This window comes from Thermothelomyces heterothallicus, assembly GCF_042370625.1.
Source record: "Thermothelomyces heterothallicus CBS 202.75 unplaced genomic scaffold P884_scaffold_3, whole genome shotgun sequence".
Classification (NCBI taxonomy): Eukaryota; Fungi; Ascomycota; class Sordariomycetes; order Sordariales; family Chaetomiaceae; genus Thermothelomyces; species Thermothelomyces heterothallicus.
In genome coordinates, this window is record NW_027192564.1 from 29,812 (window position 1) to 49,612 (window position 19,801).

The following is a 19,801-nucleotide window of genomic DNA, read 5'->3' on the forward strand; positions in this document are numbered from 1 at the left end:
TCTTTACGGTAAGCCTAGTTAGGGCAAACTCCTAGGTTTCTAGCTTCTTAGCTACCTTTATATAATAGGGGCCCTACTATAGCCTCTAATCTAGCCAGACCCCTAGGAATCTGGCCGACTTCGAAGGGGCTATAGTAGTAGTACCCCCTCTAGGCTATAGGAGCTCTAGCGGTTACGACTACTATTTCCGGCTCCTATTAAAGTAGATAAGTTTATACTTTTCCGGGGCAAAGGCTATACCCTAGGTCCTTGCCTACTATAGGCAGGCCTCCTAAGCCCTCTATAGCTAATCGTTATAGGCCTCCTTAGCCCTCCTAAAGGCTAGAAGGTTAGTATTATTAGCAAAGCCTACCAAACTGACTATAGGGCTAGCCTGGCGAATGGCCTAGTAGAGGGAGGCTATATAGAGGATAAATAATATAGGGGAGAGGGGTAACCCCTAGGGGACCCTAGCCCTTATTACTATATCCTTTATTTTCTAGCCGTCGAAGTAAAGGATAGCTACCCTATCCTATAGCTACTCCCTGACCTAGACTACTAACCACTTTAGGAAGCCCTAGCTCTATAAAGTGATTAGTAGCCAGGTATAGTTAATAGTATCGAAAGCCCCTAAGATATCGAGCTATAGGAGGGAGGCAACCGCCTTATACCTCTAAGCCTTCTAAACCTAGGCCGTAATAAGCCAAATAGCTAGTTCGGTAGACCTATATTCCTAGTTACCTATCTGCTCGGCCGGGAGAAGCCTATAGGCCTCTATGACAGCCGTTACCTTCCGGGTAACTATAGCCTCTAGCACCTTACCTACTATTAGTAGGAGCGCTATAGGCCTATAGCCATTTGGGGTAAAGTAGGCCTATAGGGGTTTACTAGGCTTGTAGAGGACTATTGTCTTAGCCCTTTTAAACTAGACTAGAAAACAGCCGAGCTATAAGCTCTCCGAGGCTAGTATAGCTAGTATCTGGTAGAGTAGCTGCCTATAGGCCTTTAGTAGGCCTATAGAAAGGAGGTCCTCCCCTAGGGCCTTCTATAGGGCCGCTCTAGCTAGTACTACCCTAACATCGCCTACTATAACCTCCTAGCTTATTTCGAACTTCGGCTCCTAGTAGTCGTTTAGATCTAGGTCATTAATATCTGACAGGTCTACTTCTAGGTTTAGAAAGAACTTATCGGCTAAAGCCCTAACCTTCTATTAGTAGGTTATAAGCCCTCCTTCGAAGGCTAGGAGCTTTAGAGGGTCGACCGATAGGTAGCTTTATAGCCTTACCTACCGCTTTAGTCTCTATAATAGGTCCGGCCGGTTGGTTACCTTCTGTAACGTAGCTCTCTAGCTCTTGGTCTTCGCGGCTATAATAGTCTTAGCCTAGTCCTATAGGGCCTGCCGAAGTACCTCCTATATATAGGGGTTTAAGGTATCCCTATAGGCTCTCTCTACCTCCTTAGCCCTCTTCCGGGCCTCCTAAACCTCCTTCGTCTACTATCGAGCTCGTTTACTACCTGTGCTAGCCTTCTTTGCCAGAGCCGAGACTATAGCTATCTCCTTAATGGCCTCTATAAGCCTGTTAAAGGCCTATAGAAGCTCCTCTAGGCCCTGGAAGATGGGCCCGGCCGGGGCCGAGGCCAATACCTACCTGCCAAGCCGGAGTAGGAGGTAGGCTACCTTGGCCCGCGCGACCTCCTCGTCTAGGCTCTTCTAATCCTACCCTTTACTAGCTAGTATAGGCCTATTAGTCCCTTAGAGGGAGATATTTAGGGCCTATAGGTAATGGTCTAACTTCCTACGTTCCGCGATATCCCTATAGGTTACTTCTAGCCTAGCCGAGGCCTAGAGTAGGTCTATCGTAGAAGGCTAGCCGTATTAGTCCCCTTAGGGGGCCCTAGTAACCTAGCTGTATAGCGTTCGTAGGTTGAGGTCCTACTAGTCTATAAGGCTAAGGAGGTCCCTAGCCCCTAGGCTAAGCCTATTAAATAGATCCTAGACTAGGTAGTAGAGGTTAAAGTTACCTATAAGAACTAGGGGGTAGGTTAGCCGAGGTAGGGCTAGTAGGTCCTATAAGAGGGCCTGCTCCCCCTTATTATTATAGACTAACTAGAGCTCGAACCCCCTCTCTCCTAAGGTTAGAAAGGTTACCCTACACTAGTTCTCCTCTACCAAATAGTCCTACTAACTAACTAGGAACCGTTTAGCTACTAGAATAGCCGCCTTGCCCTTTGGCTTATAGACTAGGTGGTATTTCGAAGCCCGGGGGTAGTACGTTAACCCCGTAAACCGGTTAATCTACGGTTCCTAGATAGCTAGTAGGTCGTATTTAGCCTCCTCTAGTAGGACCTTAAGGGCCTATTTATTACCTTAGGTATTCTATTAAAGGACCTTAATTTGTATTCGAGGTAGCCGGAGCAGAGGACGAAGGTATAGTGGTAGTAGGCTCTACGGCCATTGCCCCTTTAACCGGTTATAAGAGGGAGGGGGCTCTAGGCTATAGAAAGGAGATATAGGTCTGTCAGGCATTAAATAAGGCACTCCTAGCCGCCTATTAGGCTAGGGTAGGCCTCCTATAGGGGCGTTTAGCCCCGGTTTAGTAATGGTCGTCGTCCTCTAGCTAGCCGCTAAGCTCAAAGGCTACCTTCTAATATAGTTACTCTAGTAGCTAGAAGGTTCGAAGTCTATACTAGTAGGCCTCCCTAGCCCTCTCCTAGGCCTCGACTTTCTTCGGGCAGCCCCTATACTAGGCTATATAAGGGCCCCTATAGGCTATATACCTATAAGGGAGTTGGTTAGAGTAGGTAGGACACTAGGCCTCCCTAGTCTTCCCTCCTTTATTATAGGCCTTTACGCCATAATAGCTATAACGGGCCGGCTACTAGTAATACTATTAGGTATAGCCAAAGCTCTAACACCTATAACATTACCTTAGCTCTAGAGCATCCTAGTAAGGTTTGTAGTCTAGTACCTAGGTATCCTAGACTACGCCCTCGTTATAGGCCTTCTAGGCCTCTTTAAGGTCCTATAAGCCTAGGAGTACTATAGCCTACTTCCTTTATAGGCTCTTTAATAGCTGGAACTTGACTATTTCGATCGAGTATAGGCCTACGGCCCCCTTAAAGTCTTATTTACTAACCCCCTATAGCTCCTCCTTCTAGACTCCTTTAGCTAGGACTATATAGGCCTTACTAACCTCCCTAGCCTCCTCCCTAAAGGCTATAGCTACCTATCACTTGTTAGCCGAATACTAATCCTTAGTCACCTTATCTTTAAAGACTACTACTATATCCCTACTTAGGAGCTTCCTAGCCACGACGACTCCCTAGTAGCTAGAGGCTCCGTTAACTGCTTAGACTATCTCGGCCGGGGTTCGGGCTTTAAGGTCCTCCTATAGGCTTGCGTTCCGTATCGTAACCTCCTATGAGGCCCGTAGCGGCACTGCCTTAGCCGACGGTAGGCCTCCTTAGGGGCCTATTACCCCCTGTTATAGCCCTACGGCCACCTACGCCTAGGTAGGGCAAGGGGTAGCCTTAAGGGCTTCTTTAAGCCCCTTTTTGACTTCCTCGGCCATAAGTTCCTATAGGTTCGGAACCGGGCCTGTAATAGTAGTTATAAGGCCCTATAAGAGCCTGTCAGCGAGGTCTAGTACCTTGCCCCGTTTAGGGCTTGGTATAAGGTCGACTAGTTACGTAATAAGACCCCTTAGCTCCTTAATATCCGGGGTAGGGCAGGCCTATAGTAGGCCCCCCTTTGATTAGCCCGAAGCTATAGGCCTCCCCACTTAGTAGCTTAGCGGTAGGCTTTAAATCGACGTTACGTTTAGGGGCGCTAGGTGGTCTATATGGTGAAAATTTTGACAGTCATGCGAGGCACGGTCGGATTATAGTCGGGTCTGGTTCCTATGCCTACGATGCCTGTTACATACCCGCAACGGTTCGCGCGTGGTTGAAAGTGGTACCGTTAAATAGCGTTTTTCGAGAGCTTTCTAGCGATAGTAGTTTCGTGTGTTTTGGTAGGGTATTCGCGAAGATATAGGAGAGCTCCCTATAGTTTAGTTTTTCCTTATATTATAATCTTCGTTCTTATTACTACTAGGACGGTAGCTACTACTACTACTACTAAGTAAGCTAATAGTAGTTAACATTCTAAATAAAAAAAAAATTTTAGAGGTATAATATAGGTATAGGTAGTAGAATAGTATATAGGTAGGCAGAAGGGGGGGAGGAGTATATAGGTTATAAGAAGGAAGAGGTAGGAGGAGGAAGGAAAGAGAGAAGGAATTTATAGGCGTTCGGAGGGTAGGTCTAGGAGGGAGCGTATAAGACCTAAACAAAGACTAGGCCTTACTTCGGACTCAAACAATAACTAGGACCTATATAATACTAAAACAGAGACCGGGACCTATATAAGACCTAAATAAAGCCGGACTATATATATAGACCGCCAGTATATATAGGACCTGTCACTACGGTGACACCAGGCAGACCTACCTAAGCATCTGACCAGAAAAAGAGGGGGGGTATATTACAGGCCTAGGCTCTACCTAGGCTAATCGATAACAGGCTATACCTGGTTTCGGACTAGACCTATATACGTTTGTAGGGCGTTTATAGGGCATACGCTTAGGACTTGGTTAGGCTCTAACCTAACACCTAACCGGGCCTTAACTAGAGTATATATATACCCCTTATATTAGGAAATGGAACCCCTTTCGATACCTGTACTTACTTTCTTTTCTTTCTTCCCTTAAGGTAGTTAAATAAAATATTGTATATTTATCTATAGTTGCTATAAGGCTAGTATATTATATAAGGTTATAATATCTTATAAAGTTATCTAGGATAAGTAGTTAGTATATATGTTCTTCTAATAGTATAGATATATAGACTAAATCTTTAGGGGTAATATTATCTAGGTTAATAAAGTATATACTAAGAGTAAGACTATAATTATAATAGTTATAACTAAACTATTCCTTAAAGCTTATATTATATTACTAGAACTTAGTATAGATAGTAAAAGAGTATTTATTAAAATATTATATCTAATCTATTATAATCTTAGTATTATTAAATACTATCTCTAACTTATAGAATTATATCTCCTTATTAAGACCTTTAATATCCTAATCTTCTAATAACTATTATTTAAAGATATAGAATACTAGGATAGTATTACTAATAGCATTTCTAACACTAATTATACTTATTAACTCTTAATTATAAAGGTCTAGAATCTCTAGCTAATAAAATATTATAATTAGTATTCTAAACTAATACTTAGAAAAGAGGAAGATACTAACCTTCTTCTTCTTATCTATTTTAACTATTAAGATCTTAAACCACCTATTTAATAATATAAGTATATATCTAGTCTCGTCTATATTCTAATAGCTAGATATAATAATCTTAGAGCTTTTAATAATATCCTCAAGCTTATTAAAGAACATCTCTAATTCTTCTACCTATTACTCGGCCAAGAGTCAGTTTACTTTAACTAGTTTAAAGAATATTAGCTAAAACTATAGATAATCCTATTTCTAACACGACTACTAGTACTTATTAATAGGAAGACAGGGAGGATCGTAATATACCTATAAATAGTTAGTAGTATCCTAGAGAAGATCTTTGGTAGCGAGAGAACCAGATTCGATAAGCTAGTACGTATATCCTTCAAGGGCAGAATCTTCGTCATTTTAAAGCGACTAAGGTCTTCTAACTACATTACTACTAGTAGCTAGAAGTCTAGTATCCTTTAAAGACTTCAAGTGCTAGCTAACCTAGGTCTTTCTAGTCTTAAATAGCTAAGCCACGTGCCGAATACTAAGTTGCTTTCTATAGGGTAAACGGCTGGTTCGGTAGCAAGCTTAAGTGGCAAGGAGCCATTTAGCAGCCTGTATACTAGCCGGTTCCTGGATTTGGTCAGTCAGAGGTATCGTATATAGGAGAGTAGGTTCAACTGGGCTTATGGTAGTGGTTATGTCTTTGAGTATAGGGAGTTGGCTGGTAAAATTGGACACGGATTTGGACGTGTACCTGTCTGGCTATATTGGCATGTCCGGGGGTTTTGGCCCCACCTGTCGGGAGACAGGTGGTAGTCCTGAACTAATTAGTCAGCAACTAACCACCGGGTAGTGCTGTGGAGCTACTCCGTACAGTAGTGCTATGGAGCTCCCCTCAAGCTTAAGGTGGTAACTATGTACAGAAGTACCTCAGTACTTTGGGCGCGCTAGGAACTAAAGAAATTCCCACTCCGAACCGGTGTCTTCTCGGGTGGGGTTCTTCGGCTGACATCAACGTCGAAGGCGATTGGTAGGCGCTGGTCCCGATTGCCGAGGAATCAGCAGCGCGCCGCTTCGGCAACCATTTTCGCGGGTCTCTCTGCCGTTGTTCCGTTGCCCGTTGTCGTCGACGTCGTCCAAGTTGCTCTTCCCATCCCCAGGGCAGTCCAAATTCCGAAGCAACCAACCACTTAGCCACCCGCAAGCAGCGTGCAGCCGGATCAATTGACTGCAGCACATTCGCCATGGCTTCGATCGCTCGCTCCTCCCTGCTGCGCCAGGTTGCTTCGGCTCGCCCGAGCTTCCAACAAAGCGTCATCACCAACGCCGTCCGCGCAACCGCGTTCCACACCACCGCCCGGAGGAACCTCCTGCCCCCTCTTCCCCGTGCGTGAAACAAGTCCCAGCTTCCTATAGCTTTGCCGGGTATTTTTTTTTTTTTTTTGCTAACTGAGATGAGAGCAGAGCGCGTTGAAGGCACAGGTACGATATGAGCGCATTTCCCTCCCCGCCACAGCCCCGACAAGACGAGACGATTCCGGCGGTTCCCCCTGCTTCGTTCCTCCCCTTTCTCCCCGTTTGCTCAGAACAGGCAGGGAATGCACATCCCTGCGAGCACGCTCCATCACTCTCACTCGCTCACTTCCTTCCTCACTCACTTCCCCCCCGGTCTTTCTCGTGTTCAATCTAACCCCAAGCTCTTAAATTCAGTGAACGACGCCGCCCCGGTACCCGAGCCGTCGCCGTCGCACGGGTCCTACCATTGGACCTTCGACCGGCTGGTGGCCGCGTCGCTGGTCCCGCTCACCGTCGCCCCCTTCGCGGCCGGCTCGCTGAACCCGACGCTCGACGCGATCCTGTGCGCCACCATCCTCATCCACTCGCACACGGGCTTCCAGAACATCATCATCGACTACGTCCCCAAATACCGCGTCCCCCGAGCCCGCAAGCTCTTCATGTGGGGCCTCAACGCCGCCACCGCCGTCGTCGGCCTGGCCCTCTACGAGTTCGAGACCACCGATGTCGGTATCACCGAGACCATCAAGCGCATCTGGACAGCGTAAGAGGAGTGGAGGACGAAGGAGGCGCAGATGGTTTTTGTTGGGGGGGGAGGGGTTTTGGCGGATAAAAGAAGAGTGTGCCGGGTGTTGGGTTTCATAGAGAGTGCTGGTTAAGGGGCTGGCGGGAGAAACATGGGTTGTACTTGTTAACACCGACCCGCTACGGCGACCACAATATCTCTTTTTGTTTTGTGTGCGTGTTTGGGTTGATGCTGAGCCTCTTCTTCCGCGTCGTGTCTCGGTGCTCCCCATGTCGGCTTGCTCGTTGTCACAGGTTGAAGTACGGAATGCAGAAAGTCGTGGGAAGGGGAGTCGGCGGCGGAGGAAGAGAGAACCGTCAACAAGCCGTCAGCGGCGCTACGGGTCGTGCTGCGTTGTAGGACTAAAAGAGGGATATAGGTCTACCGATCCTGACAGAGCGCACCCTTACTTCGAGTATACTGCCGCACCGCAGCAGATTATATAATGGCATGTGCTAGTAGCAGCTCGGGTCCTGTCGGCACCTAGTCAAGCCGCTTGCTCGGCCGAAACCTGCAGCCTTCCCGTCCGATCGGGTCGTGGCTCATCGGGGAGCTGACAGACCCGGGCACGGGCACCGCTGGCCAGCCGGGCATTCTCCCCGTCCTGCGATGGATGACCTGCATCAGAACCGGCCCAGTGATTGCAGTAGATTTCACCTGTTTTGCAGCCCACCCGCTCGCGTTCAGAGCGATATCTGCGGCTCGGATATGGTTCTCCCCCTCTTCAAGTATTCAACCTGCTCTTCATGATTCTGATGGTGTCTAGCCCAATCGCGCGCAGCAAGCTCCTCCGCTGGCGGCTTAGGCGTTGCAGCTGATGTGTTCCAGTTCCTCATCACGGTCCTTGCTTTTTATCATGGCTGCCCTTCCATTCCATGGTCAGACACCGCCTTGTGTGCTCACGTTGAAGCACCTCCTTTTCTTGCTTTTGTTCTTACCTCTCTTCATTTTTCTATCCCCGCTTGGTCTCAATGTCTCGCTCTCGCGCATGTTTCCGAAGCCCGCCCCCCCCCCCCCCCCCCCCCCCGGGTGGCTTGGGCTCCCACCCCTTCGAGCTGATCCTGTGGACCTCAACTAGCGGACGCGAGTATACTAGTGCTAGCACACTTAAAGGTGTTGAAGTATCTGCGATGGGAATCAGCTTAGTTCCTCGCCATTCCCGGGACGTGCCAGACTGGCAAAGTTCTTCGCGCGGAACTGTGCTTTTTGACCTCACGACCTAAGCGACTAGCATCGACTTCGCTTCCTAAGGCATGGGTGGAAGTAGGATGTTTCTTGATGACAACGAGTAAGCTCAATAGGCCACTGATGACGTCGAGCTAGGAAATAGGAACCTTGGCCAAAAGAAGTGCAACCGCGCCTCCATCTATCCCCAAATAGCGTGCGCCGTAACCCAACTGGAACTACTTCGTACATGAACCGAAGCGAAAAAGTGGACATCAAGCGGAACCAGCAACCAAAAATGGAAAAGGGAACAAAATGAAAGAAGAGGAAGGACGAAGTTGAGAGTAGCGACGGTGAGAAGGCGGGTACAGGAGAAGGTCCGGACAGGGTCCAATACAGCGGGCATCCAAACCGCTCCTTGTCGAGAACGAAGGCGACTGTAGGTCCGTGGCGAGACCTGGAGCAAGTTCTTGCCCATAACTTGCCTGATATAATCGCCCATCAATCAGGATGGGTATTTGCGATGCATCCCGTCCTTCCTGAAATCGAACTCCATAATTCGGGTCCCCCCCCTTCCCCCTTTTTCCCGTAACACGATGTCAGGGGTATCTCAATCTCAGAATATTCCGAAAACGCCAACCAGGAACTCCATGCTCCGTCAGCATCCGAAACCTTAAAAAAACCAACCCCGATCCATATGTATCTCTATCGTTTCAAACCTTGTTGTCCCGCTTGGGTTCCGCTTTCCTGCCCCGCCATCAGTTGACAAACCCGGCAGCAAGGCGGTTGTCTAGGTCGATTGTGACCTGTCTGCAGTATTGTTCTGCAATCTTCCACCTCCTCGATACTCTCTCCAGAGCAGCCCTGAGGTCGGCAACCTTCTGGAGCCAATTGAGGTCATGGAGGGTGTTGTAACCGTACGAGATGAGCAGCTGCGATGCGTAGCACATGGCAAAGGCCCAAGAAGGGTCGACGGCACCTCTGTCCAGTTCCTCAATCTGGGTTACTTTCCCGGCCTTGCCGTGGATCACGTCGATGACAGTACGCATCCTCGTGGTATCCTCGGCGTGACTCGGGTCGATCATCATAGTCAGAGGGTCGGGCATCCCTGCGAGATGAGGCTGGTGAAGTTTCATTAGGGCTCTAGATGTATGTACATACAAGGCGGGTCAGATCGTCCGAGACAAGTTTGGCATAGGGGACCCGCGGCGGGGTGGGGGCTTAACTTACATCAAATCCGTGCCTATTGCACGGTCACAGGCTCTCCACCTCGATCTCCCCGTGGCTTTCATGTGTCGGAAGATGTGGTTGGAGAGCTCCCTGCGACTATCGTTGTCCTGCGCTGCGGGATTCGATAGGTGTTGCAGGACCTGAAAGAGGTACCAGGCACTAACGGCTTCGGGAAAGACGACTCCAGCCATTTGGTCGCTGTTGGCGTCCCGAAATCCCTGGTTTTGGCCCCCGATCTGAAATGGAGAACCGGGAAAGAACTGGTCGAGCGCATCTGGGCTGGGAATCGGAAATCCCAGATTGAGCCCCATCGTGTTCATCGGATACCCTTGTGTCGCAGGGTCTTGGTAAGCAACATTCAGGAGGCTGTCTTGCCGTCAGTCGCCAGGTATTAGGAATCGCCAGAGAGGAGCGTGCTCACCAGTCGACATGAACGATGGCCCACCACAAGATGGAGCAAAGCTTCAGGTCGGCCGGCCTGGATATCTGCTTCTCGAGGGCCCAGAACGTCGGGTTGTGCCAACCCATTGCCTTGGTCATCTGGAGGCAGCGTCCGAGGGAGAGGTAGGCTTGCTGGGGCATCGAGTGAGAGAATTCGTACATGGCGACAAGGAGCTCGGCCTGCAGCATCTTGGTCGAGATGGGAACCTTGCTCTGCACGAGGCTCAGGATGGCCTTGGTGGAGGGATAGACGGTGTCTCCCATGCCCTTGCTCGACTTTTGGTTTAGCGGACGGGCGATGAGGGCCATGCAGAGGGCCATGGCGCTGGTCTCGGCCTGGAGATTATCCCAGTTGGCCTCGAGCTCCCTCTCGAAAGCGGCCCTTTCGACGACAGTGAACCACGTGTTGACGCCATCGAAGTAGGACGAGATGGCTTCCTTGATAGCCTGCTTGTTTACCAGAATGTCAAGGAGAGTGCCAAAGGCCAGCGAGTGAATGTCCCTCGCAGCCGAGATGGGTCCAAACACGCCATCGTCGCCAGAGTCTCTGTACTCGCAGTTGCGGCCTGCCCTAGTGAGACGAAGATGGGGCGGGTTAGGTTCCGAGCCACCGCGCGACTGTAAGGAAGTGGCAAGCTTACCTCTCGCATTTGCCGCAAGGGAGTTTCTTATCGCAGGCTCTCTTGAGCCTCTTGCACTCGAGGCAGTTGTGTTGTGGCCTTGGGAAATGGGGTTTTACCGGGGATGTAGTAGGGGAGGATGATGTCGCTGACATGTCGTTGTGGTGTTCGAGGAAAGGGCGGCGTTAACCAACGCCGTGGTTATAACTAGACGACTTGGGACGTCGGTGGACGGCGACCTTGTTGGTCATGGCGAGACGGAGAGCCAGCATCTTGTTAAGTACGGTCTCTCAAGTGAGGGAACCCTTCACCCTCTCCGTTGAAAACCCCCCTGTTAGCATAGCACATGTTTTTGGTGCAGCTGTCAGAACCCTAACAGGAGGGAGGAAGGCGTTGACGCAGAGTTCGCACACAACCGGGAGCTGGGCCCGGGCCAGGCGGGGAGCCCATGCAGGCTTGGCTCTGGAGTTGGGCTCCCACCACCTGTTCCTCCAATCGCTGGGGCGGAACTCAGGTGCTCAGCCACCGAACGCCCAGAACAAAGTGCATAGTTATTGCCGTTTCTGGTAGGCGCCACGGGGGGCCGCGGTTACTGCGTTTACAGCGCCAGATCGACCAAGGAATATGGGCTATCCTCCGTAGTGGGTACGGAGTACACAGTTGTACTTTCGTCATACCAAGGCTAAATAAAGCATGAACCTAGCTCGAAGCCAAGGGCATAACTACTTCGTATACCTAACCTCGAACGAGGAAAGAAGCTCCTAGACGACATCCTCTACCATCAATCATCTCTACGATTGACTGCGATTGACTGCGATTGACTGCTCGTGTTGTGGATTGGAGCATGGCCGATTCTCGTGTGTCGAAAACGATGAGTAGGCGGGGCCACACCAACCCCGCGCCAGAGGAGAAATGTCTAGTATGTACAGAATGAAAAAGTTTCTAGTCTGTAAAAGTGTGTGGGATAAGATGATGAGACGTTGGAACCAGGAACAAAGCATGTCCCGGAAGCGCAGCCCGTGCGTTTTGACAAAAGCGGTGGCCGCTGCAACTGGACCTGCAGAACATCCAAGCCACAGGCCGAGCGCCTCCCTCGGGGATAACGTTGGCGACTTCGTTCTCGCCTCTGCCAATGCATGTACGCACTACTAACTACTATGCAGGAGGCCATAAGGCGGCCTCGGGGAAAACGGTCGACAGCGGCTCCACACCTCCGGCCGACGAACCCAAAACCAAACCAACATGCGACCAAATTCTGCACGGATTACATACGAAACACTACACAGTAGTATTACACTGCTCGCAGATGGCACCTGCACCTGTGCGGAAGGCTTCACACGCGCGAGTTCGAGCCTTGTGGTGCCGGAACGTCGAGCGGCCGGGAGGCCGAAGCCTGCATCAAGTCTTGTTGATTGGAAACATTGCGGCAAATTCAGGCGAGGAACTAGCAATCAGAGGTTCTAGTACCCAATTTTGGATTTCTTAGATGCTTTGTTTTAAAACTACCTGACACCACTTCAGGTAAGTGCCTGCCAACTCTCCGACTAATATACTACCCCAGACACCCTGGAACGCAGCGGGTTGCGCTCGCATTCGCCCTACGGCGTGAGACACTCACACCTTCCAAAGCGCGTCGAAAATTTGGCCTCGAACCTGGACTCACCAATAACACCAATTCCACCTTGTCGCTTTCAGTACTTTTTTTTTGTCCCTACCGATCATCATCCGCCGTTTTGTTTTACACAACAAGCTGGCAGAAAAAAAGAAAAGAAAAACCACCCGCACAACCTCAGCAGGCATTCCCCCCTTACTCCCCGATCATCGTCATGGCCGCCAGACCGCCCTCGCCCTCGCCCTCGCCCTCACCCTCGCTTGCCCCGAGGGTTGCCTCCAGCTCCGGTGTGGGGGGTGGCAGGTTCGTCACCTTCTCGCACACCCAGCAGCTCGCGTACATGTTGACTCGGTCGATGCAGGCGCCGGGGGCGCGGTCGCCGGCCCTCGTCGCCGCGAACCCGTGCGCCTCGAACTCGCGCAGGTACCACGGCTCGCGGGCCGCGCTGCGCAGCAGCACGCGCCCGCCCATGCGCAGCGCGCGGTTCAGCTTGCGGATCTGCGCGGCCGCTGGGTTACTACTACTGCTGCTGCTGCTCTGCTGGGTTGTGTTTGTTTTCGTCTTCGTCATCATTGTCGTCGTCGTCCGGGGAAACCAGTCCATGCTGTCCATGATGATGGCAACCGTCAGGGTGCCCGGGGCGATGCGCGCGATGACCTCGTCGATCTCGTCCGTGTGGATGCGCAGGCCGTCAAAGGCGCCCGGCTTGCTCAGGATGGCGTGGGCCTCGCGGGAGAGGTAATCCGGGTGACAACGCGGCGAGAAGGCGCCGGTTAGGCAGACGTGATAGTACGGGTTGTCGGTTGCGATGTGGGTGGTCTCGATGACCGGGTCGAGCGTGTTGACCATGTAGTGCCAGATGGCGTGGGCGCGGGTGTTTTTGGCGGTCGGCGAAGGCCCCCGGACGGCGGGGCTGACCGCGTGGTCGGCCTCGATCATGGCGAGCTGGTTCTTGGGCACGCCCAGGGCCGCCCAGAGGAAAGCTTCAGAGCTGACGACGAGGTTGCTCACCAGTGGGCTGAGCAGGGCCGGGCGGATCTTGGAGTGCCAGATCCGCCGCTGCTCCGCGAGGGTCTCAGCCGCGAGCAACTCCTCCACCGCCTTGCGGCAGCCAAAAATGCGCGAGATCCACCGGAACACTCGGATCGCGTGCTTGCTCCCGCCCGTGTCGTAGAGGCCTCGGCCGCCGGCCTTGGTGAAGACGCTGGCATTGTCGAGCCAGTACTGGAACGCGCGGCTGGACAGGTGCGGAGACAGCTTGGACAGGAGCAGCGAGCGGAACTCGGGATGCTTGCCCTCGCCAAATATCTTCCAAAAGTCCTCGTAGGGAAGAGCGGTGAAGGAGGCTACCTTGAGTTCCAGTAGATGGTTCTGGTTCGGGTTGAGGTCGACGGCGTGGATCCTGGCGGGGCTCTGCGTGGCGTACGAGAGGATATTGTCGCCGGCGCTCGTAATGGCCAGCACGACGTCGTCGGCGCCGAGTTTCAGCAGCGACGCGTCGACCTTGGAGTCCTCCCACGTGAAGGCGTAGATGTATTCGTCCTTGAACTGCGTGTGCTTCTCCAGCTGGTCGTCGTAGTAGATGCGCCAGTGGTGGTTCTGGTAAAAGAAGGAGGGCAGAGGCAGGTTGGCAGACAGGTTCCCCACGGCGGCATCGAACGCCTTGGACCGCAGCTCTGGCGCCGTCCTCTCGACGGCCCGGGTCAGGGCGTCCGAGCCCTTGGGCTTGTTCGACGGTAACAGGTAGGGAGACTCGGTTGCCAGGGCGTCGATCCGCTCGATGATTTCGTGGGGCAGACTCGACGACGAAAATGGCTTCTTGTGGCATCCCAGCCAGATGTAGTACGGGATCGACCCCAGGGCCTTGTTACGCAGGTTAGCCGTCAGGATGGTCCCCAGCCGGTACTCCAGGTAGTCCCGGCGGCCGGGCTCCAGAGAGACCCGGTCCAGGTCGAACCAGGCGCGCCAGAAGGTGCGCGCGAGATAGTGGACGTGGCGGCCGATCATGCCGCCCGTGTGGTTGCGAAAACGGACGTCGACCTGGGACTGAGCGTAAAAGTCGACGACCCCCATAATGCCGTGCGGCGAGAGCAGCGAAGTCAGAGAGTCAATCGCCGAGTAGTAGTCGGGCTGTCGACCAGTCTGTCAGTTGCTGGTACGACCCAATGCGTGCGCTTCGTCGCGGAGCTCACCCACAATCATGGACAGGCTGTAGGACATGGTGATGAGGTCTGCCCCCCCGTGATCCGGCCGGGCCTCGAAGTAGCTCGTGGGCGAGCGGGTGGGACTTGTCCGGCGCCCGGAGAGACCATCCTCATAGTCCTCGAGGCGGAACTTCCTGGCGTCCTCGCAGATCACCTTGACATTGGCCCAGCCGAGCCGGGCAAACCGCTTGCGGGCCACTTCGCAGAGGGAAGGAGACAGGTCGACCAGGTACACGCTGGAGAAGAACTCGGGGACGTTGACAAATTCGGACATGGCCTCAATGTTCCAGCCCGTCCCGCCGCCAACCTGAGCGCATGTTAGGCTTGCTTAGCGGCACGAGAAGCGAGGCGGGGGAAGGGAGAGGGAGCCCACGTCAACCCAGATACGCTTCTTCCCGGCGCCGCCATCCTGCTTCTCGGCCTTGAGGCGGAGCTGCGCCGCGGCGAGCGCCAGCATGTCCTCGCGGCCTTTGAGGAGCACCTTTCTGGTCACGTCGTACTGGACATTCCGTCAGCGGTCTTTGGCGCCGGAGCCCGGGTCTCCAACGAGAGCGGGACGTACCGCATCTGCCTGGCCGGCGTAGAACGATTCCAGAGCACCCTGCTGGCCTCCATTGGCGGTACGCGAATGCGGCTTCAAGAAGCAAGAATAGCAGAACAGCAAGATCGACCTGACGATGCCCGGCTCGTCGTCGCCGCCATCCCGCGGACGTCTCTCAGAGGGCTTGGCCGAGAGCTGGCAGAAGCCAATGGTAAAAAATACCACGCCGGCAAGGCCAGCAACAAAGACTTGGGGGCTAATGATGGTCTCAGGGGGCGAAGTGTTACCACCAAGAGAAGCCATGATATTCTCTCATACTGGGGGTGAGAGAATTGGGATGCTGAAGTGAGTCAAGAATATGGAGAGGAGGCCGATTGAAGATGGCAGCTTGGGGAGGAGGAGGAGGAGCAGCCGGGAATATTGGGTTGGCTTAAGTAGGTCGTAGCTGTGTGTATTTGCCCCCCTGTGCGTGTCTCTCCATGCTCCCCTCCCCCTCCCCCTCCCCCTCACGCTCTCCCTCAGGGAACATCCTGTTCGAAGTCAAGACTGACACGCCGACTCTCCTCGTCCCCCAAGGGTCTTCTGATCGATAACATGGTCCCTTGAGGGCACTCCGACGTTGGAGCCGGCAGCCGCTCGACACGGGGCCTTGTGAATCCCGGCCCACCGGATCCAGGGATATCTCGACCAATCGCTTGACCACATGCCACGGCGCTGCACATCAACGGCAAGACGTCCAATGTACGTAAAGACCCTCATACCTGGTACACCTAGTAGTACTCACTACAGACTGCAGAAATGGCGAATTGGGTATGCGGGCAGCTACCCTTGGGTTTTGGAACCGTCAATCGCCTTCTCGCCCCACAATCTTGCTAAGTCGAGGTTTCGAACAAAGGCGGCGCCAGGCTCGGCAAGGATGTATCGTACAGGTCGGTGTATGTATCTGTCGTGAAACGCGATCTCGAGGCCGGCAGGTAAGCTCAGGGCGCGGGTTTGGCAAGGCAATCAACTCAGCCGAGCATGCACGTTCAGGAACTCGTCATCTTGACGTTCGGGGCCAACGTCGTTGCTGTGCAGTGATGCGGTTTCTATGCAGTGGCAGCTACCGCTACCCTCGTTGCCCCTCGCGCCTGCCTCGTCTGTACTCTCCTCCGCAGTAGCTGATCGATGCGATGCTCCGTAGATGGTGGGGCCCTTGCTGAAGCCAATCGGGCAGTAGCATGGGGCCACGGGAAGGGGGAAGCTGCATCATAGGGTGCTCTAACTAATCCGTACATCCGTACAGTGCACCAGATCCTAAATGGTCTACTTAAGTAAGTACCTACCTCAGCTATACCCTTACATTGTCTTGCACCATTCCCCAGTTGAAGACGGTTCTTGAACGCCGTCTTGGCCGGTCACCCTCCCGTAAATGTCGCAGATTCCCGAGCGTCGAGGCCGCAAGGAGAGAATCCGGCAGAAACAACGATCGGGTGCGCACACGACCTCGGAAAGGAGCTTGTCGAATGGGTAAGGAGGGATAAGGAAGGTTTCGGCCTCAAACTTAACAGTGCAAAGACCATACTTTCTGCCTTCCCACGTGCTTCACAATTCAGGCATCTGTGGCTACGCCAGTGCATGCTTAGCTAATAAGCAAAGGACGGATTAGTTACATAGTGTAGGAAAGGAACAAAACTAATCCGGTATCTCCCATTTTCAGTTCGTTCTCCGGAGTTGGACTTTTCGGGAAAACGACCCGCTTCTACAAGTAGAGAGGCCTCGCAACGAGCCCAAGCTTGCTTGCTGATGAGTTGAAGATATCGTGCGGAGTAAATAGTTATCCGGCAGTTAATCCGCATCCCGACGCTTTCCATCGCCCTCGATTAGTCATTGGCCGATCCCCCACGGCCCGGCAAACCCCGGCCTCGGGTTTCACAACATCCCTGGAGCGCCGAGACCAACAGGGGTGCGGCGGCGTCTGGCAGCCAAGCCCCATCATTGGATGTGACGTGCATGCTTTGGTGAGCCTCCAGCAACGACCGAACCTCCGACCGTTGGGTGAAAGTGCCGGGACGCGCCGGGACGCGCCATCTGTAGCCACACACACACACACACACACACACACACACACACACACACGAAGGACGGGACGCAAGTTGTGCGCAGAGACAGTCCGACACGCAAAGGAGAAGCCGGCTCAGGACTGCCCAGGATGGCTCCGTCATCGAGCCAGAAGGGAACAGGGAAGAAGGGGGGCGCCGGCGCAATCCGCCAGCAGCAGCACCAGCAGCAGCACCAGCAGCGGAGCCGCAACACCACCCCCGGCCCCGCGCCCCCGTCCGCCAGTCTCCCGCCCTTCGAGACCGTCGAGACCGAGACGATCGAGCTGCGCTTCGATGTCTTCCGCGACCTGACCTTCGAGGACATGGTGGATCCCGCCGCCTCTAGTTCGCTGATTCCGGACTCCAAAAGCCTCGACGGTCTCCTCACCCGACTACAACGGCTCGGCGATGTCATAGAGAAGAGAAGCACCTACTGCGACCGCGGAATGAGGCTGCTCGCCCAGAGCCGGCGCCAGCGCATGGACGATCTGGCCCTGGAGCGGGACAGGGAAGAGGAGAGGAGGCAGCGCGAAGCCGAAGATGGGGAGCGCGAGCGAAAATCAAACAAGAAGAAGCGCAAGGGCACAGACACCTTGACACCCCATGGCGGAAATACCGGTCAGTCGCCCCTCGTGTTTTGCCCGCCCTCCTGGCCCTTTGATCCGGTCTGTGTGTGTGGATGGGTGTTTGTGTGCGCGTGTGATCATTTGTGCACACCAAGTGAAGCGGCCTAGAAAATGCTGCTTGCTTGCATACCCACCCACTTCCAGGATGGAATCCTGCATCAAACCCCAGACCTTTGGATGTCCTGACCGGTCGCTGACTTTTTGTTTTCTTGCAACCAGAGCGCTCGTCTCCCCTCCGCGAATCGACAGGAAAAGCTAGGAAACTATCTCGTGAAGACTCGGCTAGCTCGTCCCTCTCTCCCGTTGCTCCAGGAACACCGGGCAACATGGACGTTGACGACAAGGCCAAGGCCGAGGCGAACGACTCCGACTCCGACTCGAGTTCCGACGATGGCCGCCCGCCGCCGCCAGCGCGGCCGCAGGCCAACACATTCGGCGATGACCCGTCCACGTTCCCCGATCCGACCGTCTACGAAATCCTACCGGTGAAACCTGGCATGTCCGAGGAGGAGATCAAGAAGATATATTCCGTCGCCAGCTACCCCAAGAGCGATCTCTCGCACCTCATCGCTGGCGATCCGCCAGACAAGGACTTTAGCAACGCCAAGCCCAGCAATCAGATCAGCTTTAGCACCTTCAACAGCTACATCGAGCCATACTTTCGCCCCTTTACGGAAGAAGATCTCGCGTTTCTCCGCGAGCGAGGCGACCGCGTGACGCCCTTCATCATGCCGAAACGGGGGAAGAGGCACTACACCGAGATTTGGGCCGAGGAGGACGGCGGCATGGCTCTCGACTCGTCGCCGCCGGGAAAGCTGCCCCCGAACCAACCGCGAGGCAACATCGAGAACATGGACGACGAAGTGGCCGAGACGGATAAGCTCTCGGTAGGCCCGCTCCTCGCGCGGCTTCTGCAGGCCATGCGGCCTGAGAACCGCGCACCGCCCGCCGATGACAAGCAGCAGGCCAACGCCAACGGCGTCAACGGCGAAGCCGACAACAACGCGAACGGCATCGCGACCTTTGACTTTAGCTCGGGTGATAACCAACCGGCAGGCCAGACCAACGGCGCCAACGGCGTCAACGGCGCTTCTTCCCAGCCCGCTAACCCAGATCAGCCCCCACAACCACAGACTCTCCCCCCTGCGACCTTCATGCCCGAATCCAACTCGGATTCCTGGAAGAAGGCGACCCACCCGAAACTCGACTACACCCAGGTCGACGAGCGCATCAAGCAGGAGCTCCGCCACATCGGCTTCCTCCCGCTGCCCCCGCACCAAGACCCCTCCAACCCCGCCGGCGCCAACTCGTCCGCCTCGGTCTCCAACCCCGGGGCAACACCTTCCAACAGCAACGCCTCCGGCGCCTCCGCCGCGGCCGGCACCATCCAGCCGGACCCGGCATCTCAGGCCGAATACGACGGCCACTACGACGACGAGGTTGCCGCCCGCTTGCGCCTGCTCCAGGCCCGCCTGCGCGAGCAGGCCCTCCTCAACGGCGCGCGCAAGGCCCGCCTGACGGAGCTCGTCAAGGAGCGCATGGCGTACCAGGAGTACCAGACCATCCTCGAGGACCTCGACTCGCAGGTGCAGGCCGCCTACCTCAAGCGCACGCGCACCATGGGCAAGAAGCCCAAGAAGGCGCGCCCGGGCCAGTCGGCCGCCGCCGCCGCCGCCGCCGCCGCCGCCGCCGCTGCCGCCTCGGGCCCCGTCGCCCGGCCCGGAATCGGCGACCTCACGCGGACGCTGATGGAGCGCCGCCGCCGCTGGATCGAGAGCATCGGCACCGTCTTTGACGACGAGTCGGTGGCCAAGGTCCCCAGGGTCCAGGACGGCGACACCTCCATCTTCAAGCCCGCCGTGATGGCCGAGCTGCTGAAGCGGGAGAGGGAGGCGTGGGACGAAGAGGTTGAGGAGGAGTGAAAGGGGGGGAGGAGGAAAG

The 19,801-nt window shown here is 54.2% G+C and overlaps 4 protein-coding genes across 4 annotated transcripts; 2 read left to right on the forward strand and 2 right to left on the reverse strand.

Annotated features, from left to right (window-relative positions):
• Positions 1–6,505: 6,505 nt before the first annotated feature.
• On the forward strand, positions 6,506–7,324 carry P884DRAFT_192991 (CybS-domain-containing protein; the record flags this gene model as incomplete). The annotated part of the gene is made up of 3 exons (XM_069437722.1): positions 6,506–6,647; positions 6,726–6,743; positions 6,972–7,324. The coding sequence occupies 3 exons, from the start codon at positions 6,506–6,508 to the stop codon at positions 7,322–7,324; spliced, it is 513 nt and encodes a 170-aa protein (XP_069300323.1).
• A 1,939-nt stretch (positions 7,325–9,263) lies between these two features.
• Positions 9,264–10,951, reverse strand: P884DRAFT_266940 (uncharacterized protein; the record flags this gene model as incomplete). The annotated part of the gene is made up of 4 exons (XM_069442065.1): positions 9,264–9,648; positions 9,736–10,101; positions 10,157–10,747; positions 10,818–10,951. The coding sequence occupies 4 exons, from the start codon at positions 10,949–10,951 to the stop codon at positions 9,264–9,266; spliced, it is 1,476 nt and encodes a 491-aa protein (XP_069300324.1).
• A 1,652-nt stretch (positions 10,952–12,603) lies between these two features.
• Positions 12,604–14,886, reverse strand: P884DRAFT_192756 (uncharacterized protein; the record flags this gene model as incomplete). The annotated part of the gene is made up of 2 exons (XM_069437697.1): positions 12,604–14,538; positions 14,605–14,886. The coding sequence occupies 2 exons, from the start codon at positions 14,884–14,886 to the stop codon at positions 12,604–12,606; spliced, it is 2,217 nt and encodes a 738-aa protein (XP_069300325.1).
• A 2,458-nt stretch (positions 14,887–17,344) lies between these two features.
• On the forward strand, positions 17,345–19,782 carry P884DRAFT_274956 (histone acetyltransferase subunit 3-like protein; the record flags this gene model as incomplete). Its single annotated transcript, XM_069442793.1, has 2 exons — positions 17,345–17,852; positions 18,080–19,782. The coding sequence occupies 2 exons, from the start codon at positions 17,345–17,347 to the stop codon at positions 19,780–19,782; spliced, it is 2,211 nt and encodes a 736-aa protein (XP_069300326.1).
• Positions 19,783–19,801: the final 19 nt, after the last annotated feature.